Source organism: Pteropus vampyrus, unplaced genomic scaffold (genome assembly GCF_000151845.1).
Source record: "Pteropus vampyrus isolate Shadow unplaced genomic scaffold, Pvam_2.0 Scaffold81, whole genome shotgun sequence".
NCBI lineage: Eukaryota > Metazoa > Chordata > Mammalia > Chiroptera > Pteropodidae > Pteropus > Pteropus vampyrus.
In genome coordinates, this window is record NW_011888862.1 from 7,771,559 (window position 1) to 7,785,765 (window position 14,207).

Here is a 14,207-nt window from a genome sequence, read left to right on the forward strand (position 1 = left end):
CACAAGGCCACCACACCCACCTGCCTGGCGCACTTACCTCTCCCACCACCTCTATGATGTCGCCAACTTTCAGCTCAAGCTCATCATCATTCTGGGGCAGGTAGCTGAATGCCACCTGGCACCGGCGCCTCCGTCGCTCGCCTGAATGGGAAAAGCAAAATATTTAGATACAGCTCTTCTCTCGAAATTAGATTTTAAAGAGAGGATTCCTAGGCATGCAGGCAAATTAAGCTGACTTGTCTCAAATATGCTCTCTGGGACATGGCTAGAGGCACGGCAGCCCTGGTCTCTCAGAGAGAGGCAGTAGAAAGCAGAGCAATGCTTCTTGTTCTTTTAAAAGCTGCTGGGTCAAAAAGGCATGGATATGAGAAACCGATCCCTTGGTGCAAAAGGAAAAACCCCACCCCGAAGCGCTGGAGCACAGTGTTGCCTTAAACGGTTTTCCATGGATGGGGCTTTCTATTTGCTGCTGCTGCTTTTTAATGAAAGCTGATGTGGTAGAGTAAAAAGAATGGTCTGCTTCTAATACCAGCAAGGCAGAGGAAATTTTTCCCCAATGTGCAAAAGAAAAGATAAAGTATCCTGGCTTTTTTCTCACTAATCATCACCCTTTCAACATGCTGGAACTCAGGCCTGATAAGCAAAGGCTGATTAGATTTCAGCCTGCTCTTGGTGCCATGTCAAACCCCCTACAGAGGCTCAACAAATCCACTTCTGTCCTCTTCTCTCTGTTCCCAGGAGACCTACTAGCAGGATGCCTGGCTGCTTACACAGAACTAACCCAGGCAAATTAAGATAAAAGCCAGGGCCACACTTCACTTGATCAGAAAATACTCAAGATTATAGCACCTCACTCACCCAGTGTGGCCCAAGTAGGAGTCCCCGACTTAGAACTGGTTCAAATACAGACACAACTATCCACACCACAGACATGCATTGTGGGGAGAAAGAACATTCATGTGGTATGTATGACGGGGGGTGGGGGAGGCAGACAGACAGAAGACAGCAATGGAGGCCCAAGCTGGGGAGAGAAGTGACCAGGAGAGAGCAACTGAGACCAGCATTGCTCAGAAGTTTGTCACTCAAGGCTGACCACCTCACATCGTGCCACCACATGGCCTATAAAACCAAAAGGCTCATCAACTTCAAGGAAACACATTTAGAAATGCTTACTTTATTTCTGGATACTGCCTACGGGGATTCTTTTCTTTTTTCTAATCTTTTCCCTGAGAAAGCAAATCCCTGCAGGAGTGATCACAGGTCACATTAAGGCCCCCACACAGCAGAATATCATACAAAGAGGAAGGTCTTTGCTACATCTGACGTGCTCACTGGTCAATATTTTTCAAAAGCCAGTGGCCTAGTTCTCTCTGTTCCATTTTTCTCTGCCTGAACCTCACTAAGGAAGAACAGAATTGAACAGAGAGAAGAGAGCGGAAGTTCAGAATCGACATCTTGTCTAATCACATCTTTGGTGACTACACGAATGCACTCCACCCCTTCGTGCAAAATCACAAGCTGCCTGGTCTTGATTAGAAGAAATGCAGAGCTATTAGGCTAATTCCCAGGTGCTAACTGTACTGTTAACAGGCAGACTAGGGCAATCCAAGGAGGGCCTCACTCTTCCAGGGACAGAGGGCTAACCCCAACTGGCTTTTCCCAGATGGGAAGTCAGGAATTGTGGTACCCTAGTGCAAAAAACACCACCACTATTCCATGGTTTCCAACACTACAGAAGACCAATCAAGCATTATGCGTCATAAAGGATACAGAGTTCTCATTCTATCTGAGAAGGTCTAGATGATGAGGTGATCTTGGCACCTATAACCTGTATCCTGTGACTCTCCTGCCCCCATGTATACCCCTTAAGATGCAGTTCTACTATAACTCTTTAAGAGCTTTATTTGCTAGATGCTATGTTAAAAGCAAACTCTGCAGATATGAATGTGAACACAAAACAAACATGACAAATGTCTGAAGCCTGACACTCGCAACCACAGAAGTCACCAAGGTCCTGACTGAAGTGACTTAAAAATAACATCTGAAGACCTAGTGTTAGCTAAAGTTACAAAACTTATAGTTATATGTAAGTTCATATCTTCGCAAAACCCTGTGTAAAAAGTAGCCTCTAACCCAACAGTATACAAATGGCAATGAAGAGAGCGATATATCCTTCAAGAAAAGACTAACCCAGCAGACTCAGGACTTGGAACAGAATAATCAGATTTCTCTCTAACCAAATCTCTGCATTGGACTTCTATAAAGCCCTATCTGGTATCAGGAAGAATGATACATTTACTAATTTTTCTCTGCCAGGCTAGTCAATATTTCTTAAAGGCCTCTAAGACAGTCATTCGGTTGGCAGCATAAAGCCCTATAAAGCACAGTGCCAACAAATAGGGAGGTATCCAGAGGTTGCTGTGGTAAAGGTCACCTGACCTAATTCCAAGCAGAAATAGTTATTCCCTCTGGCCCTCTGATAGCTTGTGATCTTTTCTAAAGCATTTCTGATACCCATTACCCTGTTACATCCTGCCGACCACATAAAAAGAAAAAGGAACCAGAACAAATAACCATTTTGCAAATGTGAAAATTGGGGCTCAGTGACTAAGCTAGTAAGTGGCAGTATCTACTTAGCCTGAGTTCAGAGCTCTCCCTCCAATGCTAGATGAACCAATTCAGCTCACATCTTGTCCCAAATTCTCTGCAATCTTTACTTAATTGCTTCCTGCAACACTGCATACATAACATAGCCTCAGGTCTTCATCAGTGCTTTCTCATCACAGATACCTGCCAAACTCCTGGACCTCTGCTCCTGCAGGCCTCAACTTCTGCACATCACTGTTTCAGTCTTGTTTACCAGTTCTACCCAATGTAAAACCCACTTCAAGCAGGATGTTTGACATTAGGAGATAGAGCATTTCGGTTAACTCCATCTATCTTAAATTTAAGGGAATTTAAGGATGTCATCTGCCAATTTTTCCTCTCCGGGCATTTCACTGATGTTTACTGGTCAGTCTTGACATTCCTCGAAGAGGTATGTAGACAACAGTGCCACCTCTTTTCAATAGCTGGTATAAACTGAAGGGGAAAAAAAAGTGTGACTTGCTCAAGGCCGCAGTCTGGAATCTCTTAGTTTGACCTATCATCTTAATGCCCAGAGCCCAGTCTACATGAATTCAAGTTTTAACACATTTCAATGAGCCTTCTCCCTATGGAGTAAACTGAGTCATGAAAGAAAAATTTTCTTTATAAAAGTAAATATATTTGCTGATCATGACCAACAATATAAATCTATATTAGAATAACTAGAAAGAGGAGAGAACACGTGTTTTTCTTCCTTCGCATCATGGCCATTACCACCATCCTTTATCACTGTGTGTGTTTTCTAGGCAGAACCACTTAACTCCTTACACATAATTGAAAGAATAGGCACAAGCTTTATGGACATATATGCTAATGAATATGCGCACATGTCTTACCAAAAAAAAGTATGAATAAGGTAGACTTTACAAGGCATAATTGATACGTCTCTTCTTTATTGCCAGATTGTATGACAGCCACAAAATACACATGTGTTCATATGTAGGAACACAGGCACACAGAGATGGCAAGGTAGGTACACCCTCAACTCCCTCACTAGATTTCATAACCACCTTCCATTCATGAATAGCAGTGTTTAACAAAATAGTAACAGGTAACATTTTTTGAGCCCTTACTACGTGCCAAAAACTAAGTAATTTTATGTATCACCCCATTTAATCACCACATTGAACCTCTGGAGTAGATCACTGACACCCTTTTACAGACAAGGAGACTGAGGGGGGCACATAGAGACAGTATATTACCAGAAGTCTTACAGCTAGGAAAGTGGAGGGCCAAGGATTTCAGGTCAGGAGATGCGACTCCAGAGATACTGGTTAGTTGCCTCGCATGTCTAACCATTCTTAAGAATTCTTGGCTATGGGTCTTGGGTCTTAAGACTGCAGAAAGGACTAGCTGGACTAGCTAGGCTAACATGGTACATCGTTAAAATGTGAAACCAGTTAGTGAAAACCCACAAATCAGGAGCGTTTCCTTATAGCTGCTGAAAACAGAGGCCCATATTTTAATGAAATAAAGCAGATTAGATAGGGAGGAAATGTACATTTGCATTCTCTAAAAAGGAACTAGCAGAAACTAAAAAGGGTGTCATGACCCAACCTCAGAATCAGCACACACATCTATATTTTAGAGCCTTCCAGAGAGTCTTATGACATGTGAAAACTTTCATTTGATGACCACAAAAATATAACGACAAATAGTGCAGTGGTTGAAAATAATCTTTGGGTCAACTGGAAACTTTCAACATTCGCATAGTCTATTTTTTTAAATCCCACATCCCCTATGACACAACAAGAGTATAACTATGAGGGTTATGATCATTTCAAATTTTCAAGGAACTCACTAAATTAATCAACTGGATCTTTATCACATGTCCAGGGAACATGGCCATATACTGACATCATTTTGCAAAAGAGAAAATATTGATAAAATCAAAGAGGAAATCTGAAGAAGACCCTACTTCTCGGGGTTACTTCTGGCATTTTCTCCAGACATGGTCTAGGGAACACCTGTGTGAGAATGGTGACATGCAGGGCAGACTTACATAACTCTACTCTCTGGGGTTGGGGCCAGGGTCCTGCATTTAAACCTGATTCCTCAAGGAGCCCTGCCCATGAAAATCTAAAACTCAACAATGAATCAGTGCCACTAATTATAGGTGACAACCAGTGACGATGGGTGACAACAGGAAAGGGCCTTGTGGGAACAAGTAGTCTTCCTTTGGAGGACTCTAATCAGTGGTTCTCAATTTTGGCTGCACATTGAAATCATCTGGGGAGTTTTCATTAAACTACTGATAATTTTCTAAATAGTGGTCCCTGAGAAACTAGGTCCCCATAGAAAAGTAGCTTTCCAGGGTTGAGGCCAAAAAAAACCCAAAGTGATTATGCCAAAATTAATGAAGTGCTCAAATACTTGAGAGGTAATTTCAAAAGCACGCAAGGATCAGCTTGATGGGGCTTCCACAGGCCAAATTTGGGACAGTAACAACATGAACTGAGGAATGTATTATAATTTATTTATTTATTTCAAAAAAAATTCTTGAGCCTATATTGATACATTCAATAAAGCTAAGTTGATAGCTAGCTAGCTAGCTAGCTAGATAGATGGATAAGATTAGCTAGATTGGGGACATATCCAAAAAGGTATTACTTAGACTGATGTCAAATAGTTTATTTTCTATGTTTTCTTCTAGCAGTTTTACAGTTTCAGGCATTACATTTAAGTCCTTAACCCATTTTGAGTTTATTCTTTCATACAGTCCAGTTTTCTCAACATCACTTGTTGAAGAGATTGTTGCTACTCCAGTGTATATCTTTACCTCCTTTGTCATAGATTAGCTGGTCATATAAATGAAGGTTTATTTCTGGGCTCTCTATTCTGTTCCAATGATCCATGTCTGTTTTGGTGTCAATACCATGCTGTTTTATTATAGCTTTGTAGTATAATTTGAAATCAGGAAGCATGATTCTTCCAATTTTGTTCTTCTTTCTCAAGGCTGCTTTGCTATTTTGCAGTGTTTTGTGGTTCTATATATTATGCAGCAGTAAAAAATAATGAAAATCTCGCCATTTGCAACAACATGGATGGTTCTAGAGGGTATTATGCTAAGTGAAATAAGTCAGGCAGAGAAAGACAAATACCGCATGGCTTCACTTATATGTGAAATCACAAAACAAAACCAGTCTCAGAAACAGAAACCAAAAGGATAGTTACCAGAAGGGAGGAAGTGGGGAGATGGGTGAAAAAGATAGAGAGAAAACAGTTGATAATATTGTGATAAGTTTGCACAATGACAGATGATTACTAGAATCAGTGGAGTGAGCACGTTGTAAAGTACAAAAATGTCAAATCACTTTATTGTACACCTGAAATTAATATAACCAATATAAAACTATACCAACTATACTTCAAAAAAAATTAGGTAGACAGGAGTGGGGCAAGAAAAGAAAGCTCTTCTTTACAAAAGAATGTCAGCTAATAAATATAAAAATAGTAGAAATGGACAGTCAACATTTTATAACCATCATAGCAATAACTGATTCTAGCAAGTATCAATGGCTACTAAACCACTGGGTGAAAGCTGTTGGGGATAAGGGAAGCTACAGTCTCAAAGTACCTCCCCACAGTTTATCTATTAATCACGAAAGGAAAATGGTCCCCTTAGAATGGAAAAGCTGGCAGACATAGCCTTAAAGTTCACATCACCAGTGATGGAACAAATTAATATCAGGTGCCTCCTTATGCGATGTGCTGAGGACTTAACATTAGGTACAGAATGTTCCTGCCCAAAACATTTAACCTAAATGTGACCATGAGGAAGCTATCATGCAAATCCAAACTGAGGGACAGTCTACAAAAACTGACCTGGTTTTTAAAACATCTTCTCAAAGTCAATATCACATAAGATTTTAAAAAGCCTAGAGAACTGTGCCAGATTTAAAAACAGTAAAGAGATATAATAACTAAATATACTGTAATCCTGATTTGGGTTTTATAAAAAGGTTATAAAGGACATTATTGAGAGAATTGGGGAAATCTGAATATGGCTTAATACTAGATAATAGCATTATGTTAATGCTACAATTCCTGACTGTTCTATTGCAGTTGCGTAGGAGAATGTCCCTGTTCCAAAATATTTAGGGATGAAGTGTCCTGATATCTGTAACTTACTTTCAAGTAGGTTAAAGAAAAAACAAAAGGAGTGTGTGTGTATTCGTATATACATATATATAATATATACACGCATATACAGAGAAAGAGAGGAGAGGAGAGAGCGAACAAATACGGCAAAATGCTAATAACAATGAGTGAATCTAGATGGGTGTTCACTGTACTATTGTTACAACTTTTCTATGCATTCGAAATGCTTCTAAGTCGAAATTTTAGGGAGAAAAGTAAAATATCCGGATGCTGGGGCCCTACCCCTAGAAACTCTAATATCACTGGTCTGGGGTGCAGCCTGGACATCTGGACGTAAGAGCTCCCCAGGTGATTCTAACACACAGCCAGGGTTGAGAGACATCTGGACAGATCTGTTGTCCAAAAAGAAATGGGACTTCTCCAGGACCATGCTATACAGGTTCTACTACATTCAGTTTCTTTTCCCAAAAGAGAGGAAAATCATACTTATTTGTCAATATTACCCTAATGTACAAACCAGGTGAATGCTGCTGTGCTGATTTTTATTTCACAGACCTTTGGCGCAGTTGCACTAAGCAGTCACTAGCTCTGGAAATGTGTTCCTGGGGCCCAGCAGGTAGAAAAGACAGTGGTCTCTGCTATGATTTATTAGCAAAAACTGCTGGAGTGCAACAAACCCCCAAGTTACTGAGCAGCATCCTGGGTTCTTGAAGAAGATGTTCTTCAGTTGGAAACTTCGGTTTATGCAAGGGGCCAGGTTTCCTATTCAGGATGGGAAAACAATATAAGTTTAACTAACTAAATAAGGAGAATCACTCATTTAATTGGGACAGCCAATGGTGCAAAGATGTTTCAATGTAATGTAACTCAAAGAAAATAAGGACATTTCAGAGGCTCATGGCAGGCCAGAAAAAAAAAAAAACTGTGGGTCTTTCTTTATAAACCCCTCTTGACTGTGGCTGAACTGTTGCAGTGGAAATGTATAGTATTTAATTAATCAGCACTGTTTGGTCCCCGGAGATGAGTCTGCTCAATTCTCCTAGGGATGTGTATAATCAACATCTTTGCATGGCAGGAAACAGTATATCCAGTTGCCTGCTAATTCAAAGGCAAAGTTCATCTGAAAAGAGGTTATAGCTTTGGCAGTACTCATTTGCTCCGAAGTTCCACCAGAATATAAGAGGGAAGTGTAGAACCAGTAGGGACCCATTTATTAGAGCCTCTGAGCCATGCGAGATGAGCAGGGCGATGGGTAAAGTCAGAAGTCACATAAGGAAAAGCAACTGAATCTTGTTGGAGATGAAGGAAATGAACATCAATTAGGTGTCTGCCATATGCCAAGAACCACGCTAGACACGTTACATGCCTTCCCTCAAGTCCTTGCACCACCCCTACTAGGTTAGGGGTGCTGGCCCCATCTTTATGGAGGAGCATAGAAAGGCTGGATAACTTGTCAAAGGCACATGAGTTAAATAAGCTGTGGTCTGCAGCCCTCTTCTTCCACCAACCCAAGATAAGACCAGGAAGGCAGACTGGGAGTGGCATTTCAACGCCAAGCAGAAGATGCCAAGCTGAAGATGAGGACTTCATTTTGTGGACAGTGAGGAACCAGAGGAGGCTTCTGGGTAGAAAAGAGACAACAAGATGTGATGAGGACAGTGACTTAGGGAGAAATGCCTGGTGCCAGGGGTGTGCAGGACGGCTTGAGGGAGGGAGCCTAGAAGCAGGCATATGACCCAACAGAAAACAACAAAAAATAGAGAAAGTCTGAAAAACACGATGGAAGGAATCATACACACAGGGAAGGAGAGGCAGATATACAGTATTATCTTCAATTGATGGTGTCTGTTTTCCCCCTTGGGAGCCAATGACCCCTCTCTTACTTGTCTTTGATCCCCAGCACCTAGCTCAGTGCTTAAAGCAGACACTCAATCCATTCTTGATAAATGGATAGATGAATGAACTAATGAGTACCTATTCCACATTCTGTCTGTGAGTCATGGTTTTGTGAACATAAACTTCCAGACAGTCAGAGAGGCACCGGATAGAGACAGGAAGGGTGGTAGAAAAGAGTTAAAGCCTCAACCTAGTGTTACACAGGACATACACCAATGTGTCCTTAAAAACGCCAAAATGGTTAAGATGATAAATTTTACATTATGTGTATTTTACCACAATTTTAAGGGGAAAAAAGCCAATGCCGACTTGCGGCTACAGTGATGGAAAGATAATGGCCCCTGGAGTTTTGCCACTGTGTTGAAGGTGCCTCATTCCACCAGCGCTGTAGTCTGAAGCATCTGTAATACTAAACAATGCCTGATATACTCCTTACTGCTTTCATTTTCCAAGTTTATGGTCAACTGGCAATTACCCGTACCAAATGGTAGAGCAGGGCTGAATATACATTCAGGGGTGAAGAAGAAATTATATATATTTGATTTGAAATTTAGTCCTCTTAAAACACAGAAAAGACTTGTTTTAAGTAGGCAGAGCTATTTGTACAAGAATGTTCAGGGCAGCATGGTTTCTAATAGCAAATGAATACGTGCACAGAGACCTACAAAGGAAACATCCTGAATGCCCACTGAGAGGGAAGGGCTACATAAATCATGCGGGAAACTAGGCAGTCATTAAATAGAACTCCGCGTGTACTGACATGTAAAAGGTGTCTATAATACACTGTATGAAAAAACCAAGTCATGTAATATGTACAGTATGATCTCAACATTGTGAATACACACATCTCCTCCCTCCAAAACCGCCACCAGGGACTCTTTTATTTACTCCTAATCACCCAGAACCTAGCACAGGTTATGCACTCAACAAACGTTTATAAGTGAATAAATGGATTCATTCAACATTCAACTAATATGTGAGAGCCTAACAATTAAGTGAATGAGAGAAAGAGGGTGTGTGCACAAACATACTTGTGTAAGCGCAGAAAATGGTATGGAAGAGTATACCCCAAAGTAACTGGTATTTTGGAAAAGGGGGGTTGGGGGAGTATAAAGAGAGACTCATTTAAATGCTTCGGCACATCAATTTGTTTTTACAGAAGGCACGTAATACACTGTAATAAATTTTAAAAACATCATAGTCATATATTAAAATAATTATCTTGCATTACGAAACTTATCCTTCTAGCACAGTTCGATGACATAAATAGTAAAGTTAGTTCTTATTCTCCAAGTAAATAAATACCAATTAAATCAGGGAGAAAGATCTTTGTCATATACTGAATGACAAAGGGATCCTGAACTGTTTATGGAGGGTCCATGAAGACAACAGGAGATGTGAGCCCAGAGAAAAAGCTCTACATCTTCAGCCCACACTAGTTATTATTCTGATCAGATGTTGTTAGAGAACCCTCCAAGGAGCCCCACACAATATTCTCTCACTTACTAATCCAAGGTCATTTTCCCTGACCTGACTCCCTAGACCAAATAGCCCAGGCAGCCATCTCCCTCTCAGCCATGGAGGGGCTCTGTGTCCATTCAAGCTCAATCTCACTCACTCACTCACTCACTCACTCACTCACTCACTCACTCACTCACAGGAACACACACACTCGGCCACGGGAGCCCCTTCTCTGGGTTCCCCTAACAACCACTGGTTTTCTCTAGTACTACCCTCATCTAACTATATTTCAATGATCTCTGCATGTGGATTTATGTTTGTCTCTACCCCTTCAGCTCTGACCCCTGTCACCTCTTTCATGCACACCTTTTTCAACTAATGCAACTCATTTACCAATACTCATATATGCTTCATGATAGTTATGTGGATGTCATTTCATGACAAATGTTCACTCTCAATCTGTGAGCCCAGGTGCCACTATCTAGAAATGGACAGGCACAAAGCCCTGATCCAGCACTTCCTCAGTCCTAAAAACTTTAGAGTCTAATGCCCTGTTTAAAAAAGCCACTGAAAGCAGTCTTAAAGTTGATCAATTAGCATATGACCAAAAAAATCGAGTTTCTACCACCAGCATAATACAGAAAGGGGCCATCCATTCAATTAATGGAGCTCCTGCAAAGATAAGCTGCATATGGATATTTTCAATGTTAACATTATCACCCAATATTTCCTTAGAAGCCACATCTAAAATATTGGCACTATCGGCATGAAGAACTCCTCCAACCATGACGTCTACCACCTCAACTGTCTTATAAAAACAGGGTGTGAATTCGCCATCTGAAAGGACACACGAGCTCTGATTTCACAGCTCATAGACATGTGGTCCACACCGATAGCAGTAAAGCACATAAGGAGAATCCTAGGCCTCATAATATGAAGAGACAGATGACCCAGTGGAGCCAGGATTGCGACCACCTCATGCAGCCCAGTCCATGGTTCTTTGCTTCAGTTTTCTCATGTATAAACTTGGAATGATAGAGACAGACCTACTTTCAGAAGGTCTGACTCCCTCCCTTTTTTCCATTTGCCTTTACATTCATGAATATGTTAAAAGGTAGCTCTGTTAATTTATACCAGTTCAACCAATATTCTTTTCACCAACCTTCCCTTCCCATCAGAGTGAGATAAAGGAACCACACGGAAAAATAGTCGGTGATGTCTCTAAATGGCCTTTTGGTTTTCCCCTTTCTTTAGACTAGTCTCCGGGGTTGGTTTTGACCTTTCAGCATGCCCCTTAATCCAAATGACCCGACCTACAGCAGACCATCCCCAGTGGACACTTCTCCAAATTATCCCTGGCCTGACTTCCCCAGCCCAGCCCACCATCTCCCCAGGGATAGAGTCTGGATGTTCGGAGGAGAAAAACCAATCCATAAAGCTTTTCTGTGCTTTAGCAAGGCTGATTTGGGCACAATGCCCAAAAGAACTCAACATATTTATAGAGTTTTGTTTCATCTACTTTTAAATGCCCCATGCAGAGTCATTCAAGTGAAATGAGAATACAGAATTTCAAAGGAAAAACTGAAGACTCTAAATATAAGTTATTTGTTGAGCATAAACAAGATTTCTCCCTTCTATCCAACATACGCCCTCTAACATATATTTTTAAAGGCATTCTCAAACTTTACTGCTGACAAATGGATCTATCAGACCTCTAACTTCTACAGTTAAGGGCAGAGGTAGGGAGGAAAGGAGGGCGGGGCATTGTGAGCACACACATATTAGGAACTATGACAAAGGTCTAAAAAAATCCTAGAGACCTTCATCTGGGGTCCATCTCTCTTGCCTATTCTTAGAGAATTCTCAGGGTAAAATACCATTAACAGATCAGTTCTTAAAATCAGTACCAAAAAATGGCCACTGTACTGGGAGATTTAAAGAATGACAGAAAATTTCACCTCTCTCTCTCTCTCTCTCTCTCTCTCTCCTCTCTCTCTCCTTCCCCTCCCCCACTCTCTCTAGGACAGAAGGAAAAGATCTGTACTGCAGGCCGTCAAAAATGATTTTTAAATTTTGACTTATTTTTTTAATCGGCATGATTATATTTAATTGATATATATAGAACATTATACACAACAATGGCCAAAAATATATTTTCTTCAATTATCCACAGAACCTTCACCAAGACAGACCTTATTCTGGGCCATAAAACAAACCTCAACAAATTTAAAAGAATTAAAATAATACATAATGTTGTCTCTAACCAAAATAAAATGAAACTAGAAATAAAATCTGAAGTATAACAGAAAGAAATGTTTATAGATATATGGAAATTAAACAAATTTATAATCAATGAATCAAAGAGGTGGTTTCCCAGAAAATGAAAAAAATGTAGATAACTGAATGAAATGAAAATATAGCATGTTGAAATATGTCAGTCAGGGCTGAGAGATTTTTTTTAATCAAAAATTTTTTTTTTTTTACGGTGACATTGGTTAACAAAGTCCAGTGAGTTTCAGGCATATAATTTAACAGTAAGGCATGTATATATTGCATTATGTGTTCACTTCCCATACTTAAGATTCCTTTGACTCATTTTTAATATAGTTTCCCTTCTCATCCCCGTCAGAATAAAAAAGGGGAGAAACCTAGGTATTTATGAATTTTCCTGATGCGAATGAGGTTTTTGTGTCCACAATTCCTTCTTTTTATTTAAAACAGAGGTTCTTAACTAGGATTCACGGACAGAATTCGGGGAGTCTAAACATGAATGAGAAGAAAATTACATCTATATTTTTACTGTCTTCTAACTGAAATCTGGCCTTTCTTTCCACTGTGCATATAGGCAACAGACCATACTGCTATTAGCGGCATCTATGGATTTTATTACTTCTCATCACATGGATAGATATTTTCATTTCACATCACAGTTGTTACAGTTAAACCCATCCCTATTTAAAAATTATTATAGCTTCCAGGCCCACTGCTGGATCTTGCTATTTAATGCATCAATAAAAAATATGCATTACTTATATTTTTGCAACATTTTGGTAACTGTATTTCAGTATAATTGGTTTCCTTTGTAATCCTATGAATTTTATTTTATTCATTTACAAACGGTATTCTGAGAGGGCGTCCACAAGTTTCATCAGATTGACAAAAAGTTCCACGGATTTTTTTTTTTTCAAGAACTACTAATTCCTACTTTCAAGATTATGGTTTGCAAGGAAACCCAAAGGTACAAGGAGGAATTACATATGTAAAATAAAGCAGAAAACATAACATTTGGACTCTGTACATTGGAATGTTTCACAGGCTTTGGAGCAGCACAGACAAAAGAACCACACTGGGCATCTTAACAGGTCCTAATCCACAAATGGCCATGTAGCACAACATTCGTGAGGCTGCTTGCCAAGTGCCCTCTTTTTACCCGGGTCAGTGGCTGGCGAGAGCCCTGCTCTGTCATCTGGCACCTTGGCTCAGCTGAACTCAGTGCCCATGCTCCCTTCCATGAAGGCCAGCACAGCTCATTTGCAGGCTGACACCTGCCACTGCCTCAATGTCCGCCCCCCGCCACACACACACCAGACTGAGCCCTGTGTTTCCCTTTGCTGGCCAATGAAGTTCTAGGATGCACAACAAGGTTCCTCCTCTCCACCTCCGGGCCAGTGATAAAGAGGTTACTTAGGCTTCTGTGTACCACATGGCTTTATATACACCTCTTCGTCCCAGCCCTAGTCAGTTGTACTGTCATTGCCTGTGGTCCCCAGTGCCTGCTGGGCAGTGAGTGCACAAATGTTCCATGAAGGGAGGGATGTTTGTACCAATGTTTATAAGTGCACAGGATTTGTCTAGAGGGGCTACCTGACTTCCACTGCGGTCCCATCTTTTTGCTTTCACTAGAGGATGAAGGATCCTAAGGTTAGCAAATCCAACTGAGAGCAGAGCCATCGGACCAATTCTTCAATTTTTTTTTAAGTCAGGAAAACAGCAATTCCACTTTTTGGAGATTATATTCGAGATAACTTACATGAAATATGCCAAGATATATGCATAATGTTCACTGCTACATTATTCAGAAGAGTAAAAAACCAGAATCATCC

At 40.5% G+C, this 14,207-nt stretch overlaps 1 protein-coding gene across 2 annotated transcripts in view; it reads right to left on the reverse strand.

Moving 5' to 3' along the window:
* The window catches only part of SH3KBP1 (SH3 domain containing kinase binding protein 1), a 267,401-nt gene that overhangs the window by 154,254 nt on the left and 98,940 nt on the right, over positions 1-14,207 (reverse strand). For both annotated transcript variants that reach the window (XM_011363025.2, XM_023532336.1), the window contains exon 3: positions 38-141. In XM_011363025.2, the coding sequence (XP_011361327.1) occupies positions 38-141 (104 nt within the window). The remainder of the gene's footprint in view (positions 1-37; positions 142-14,207) is intronic.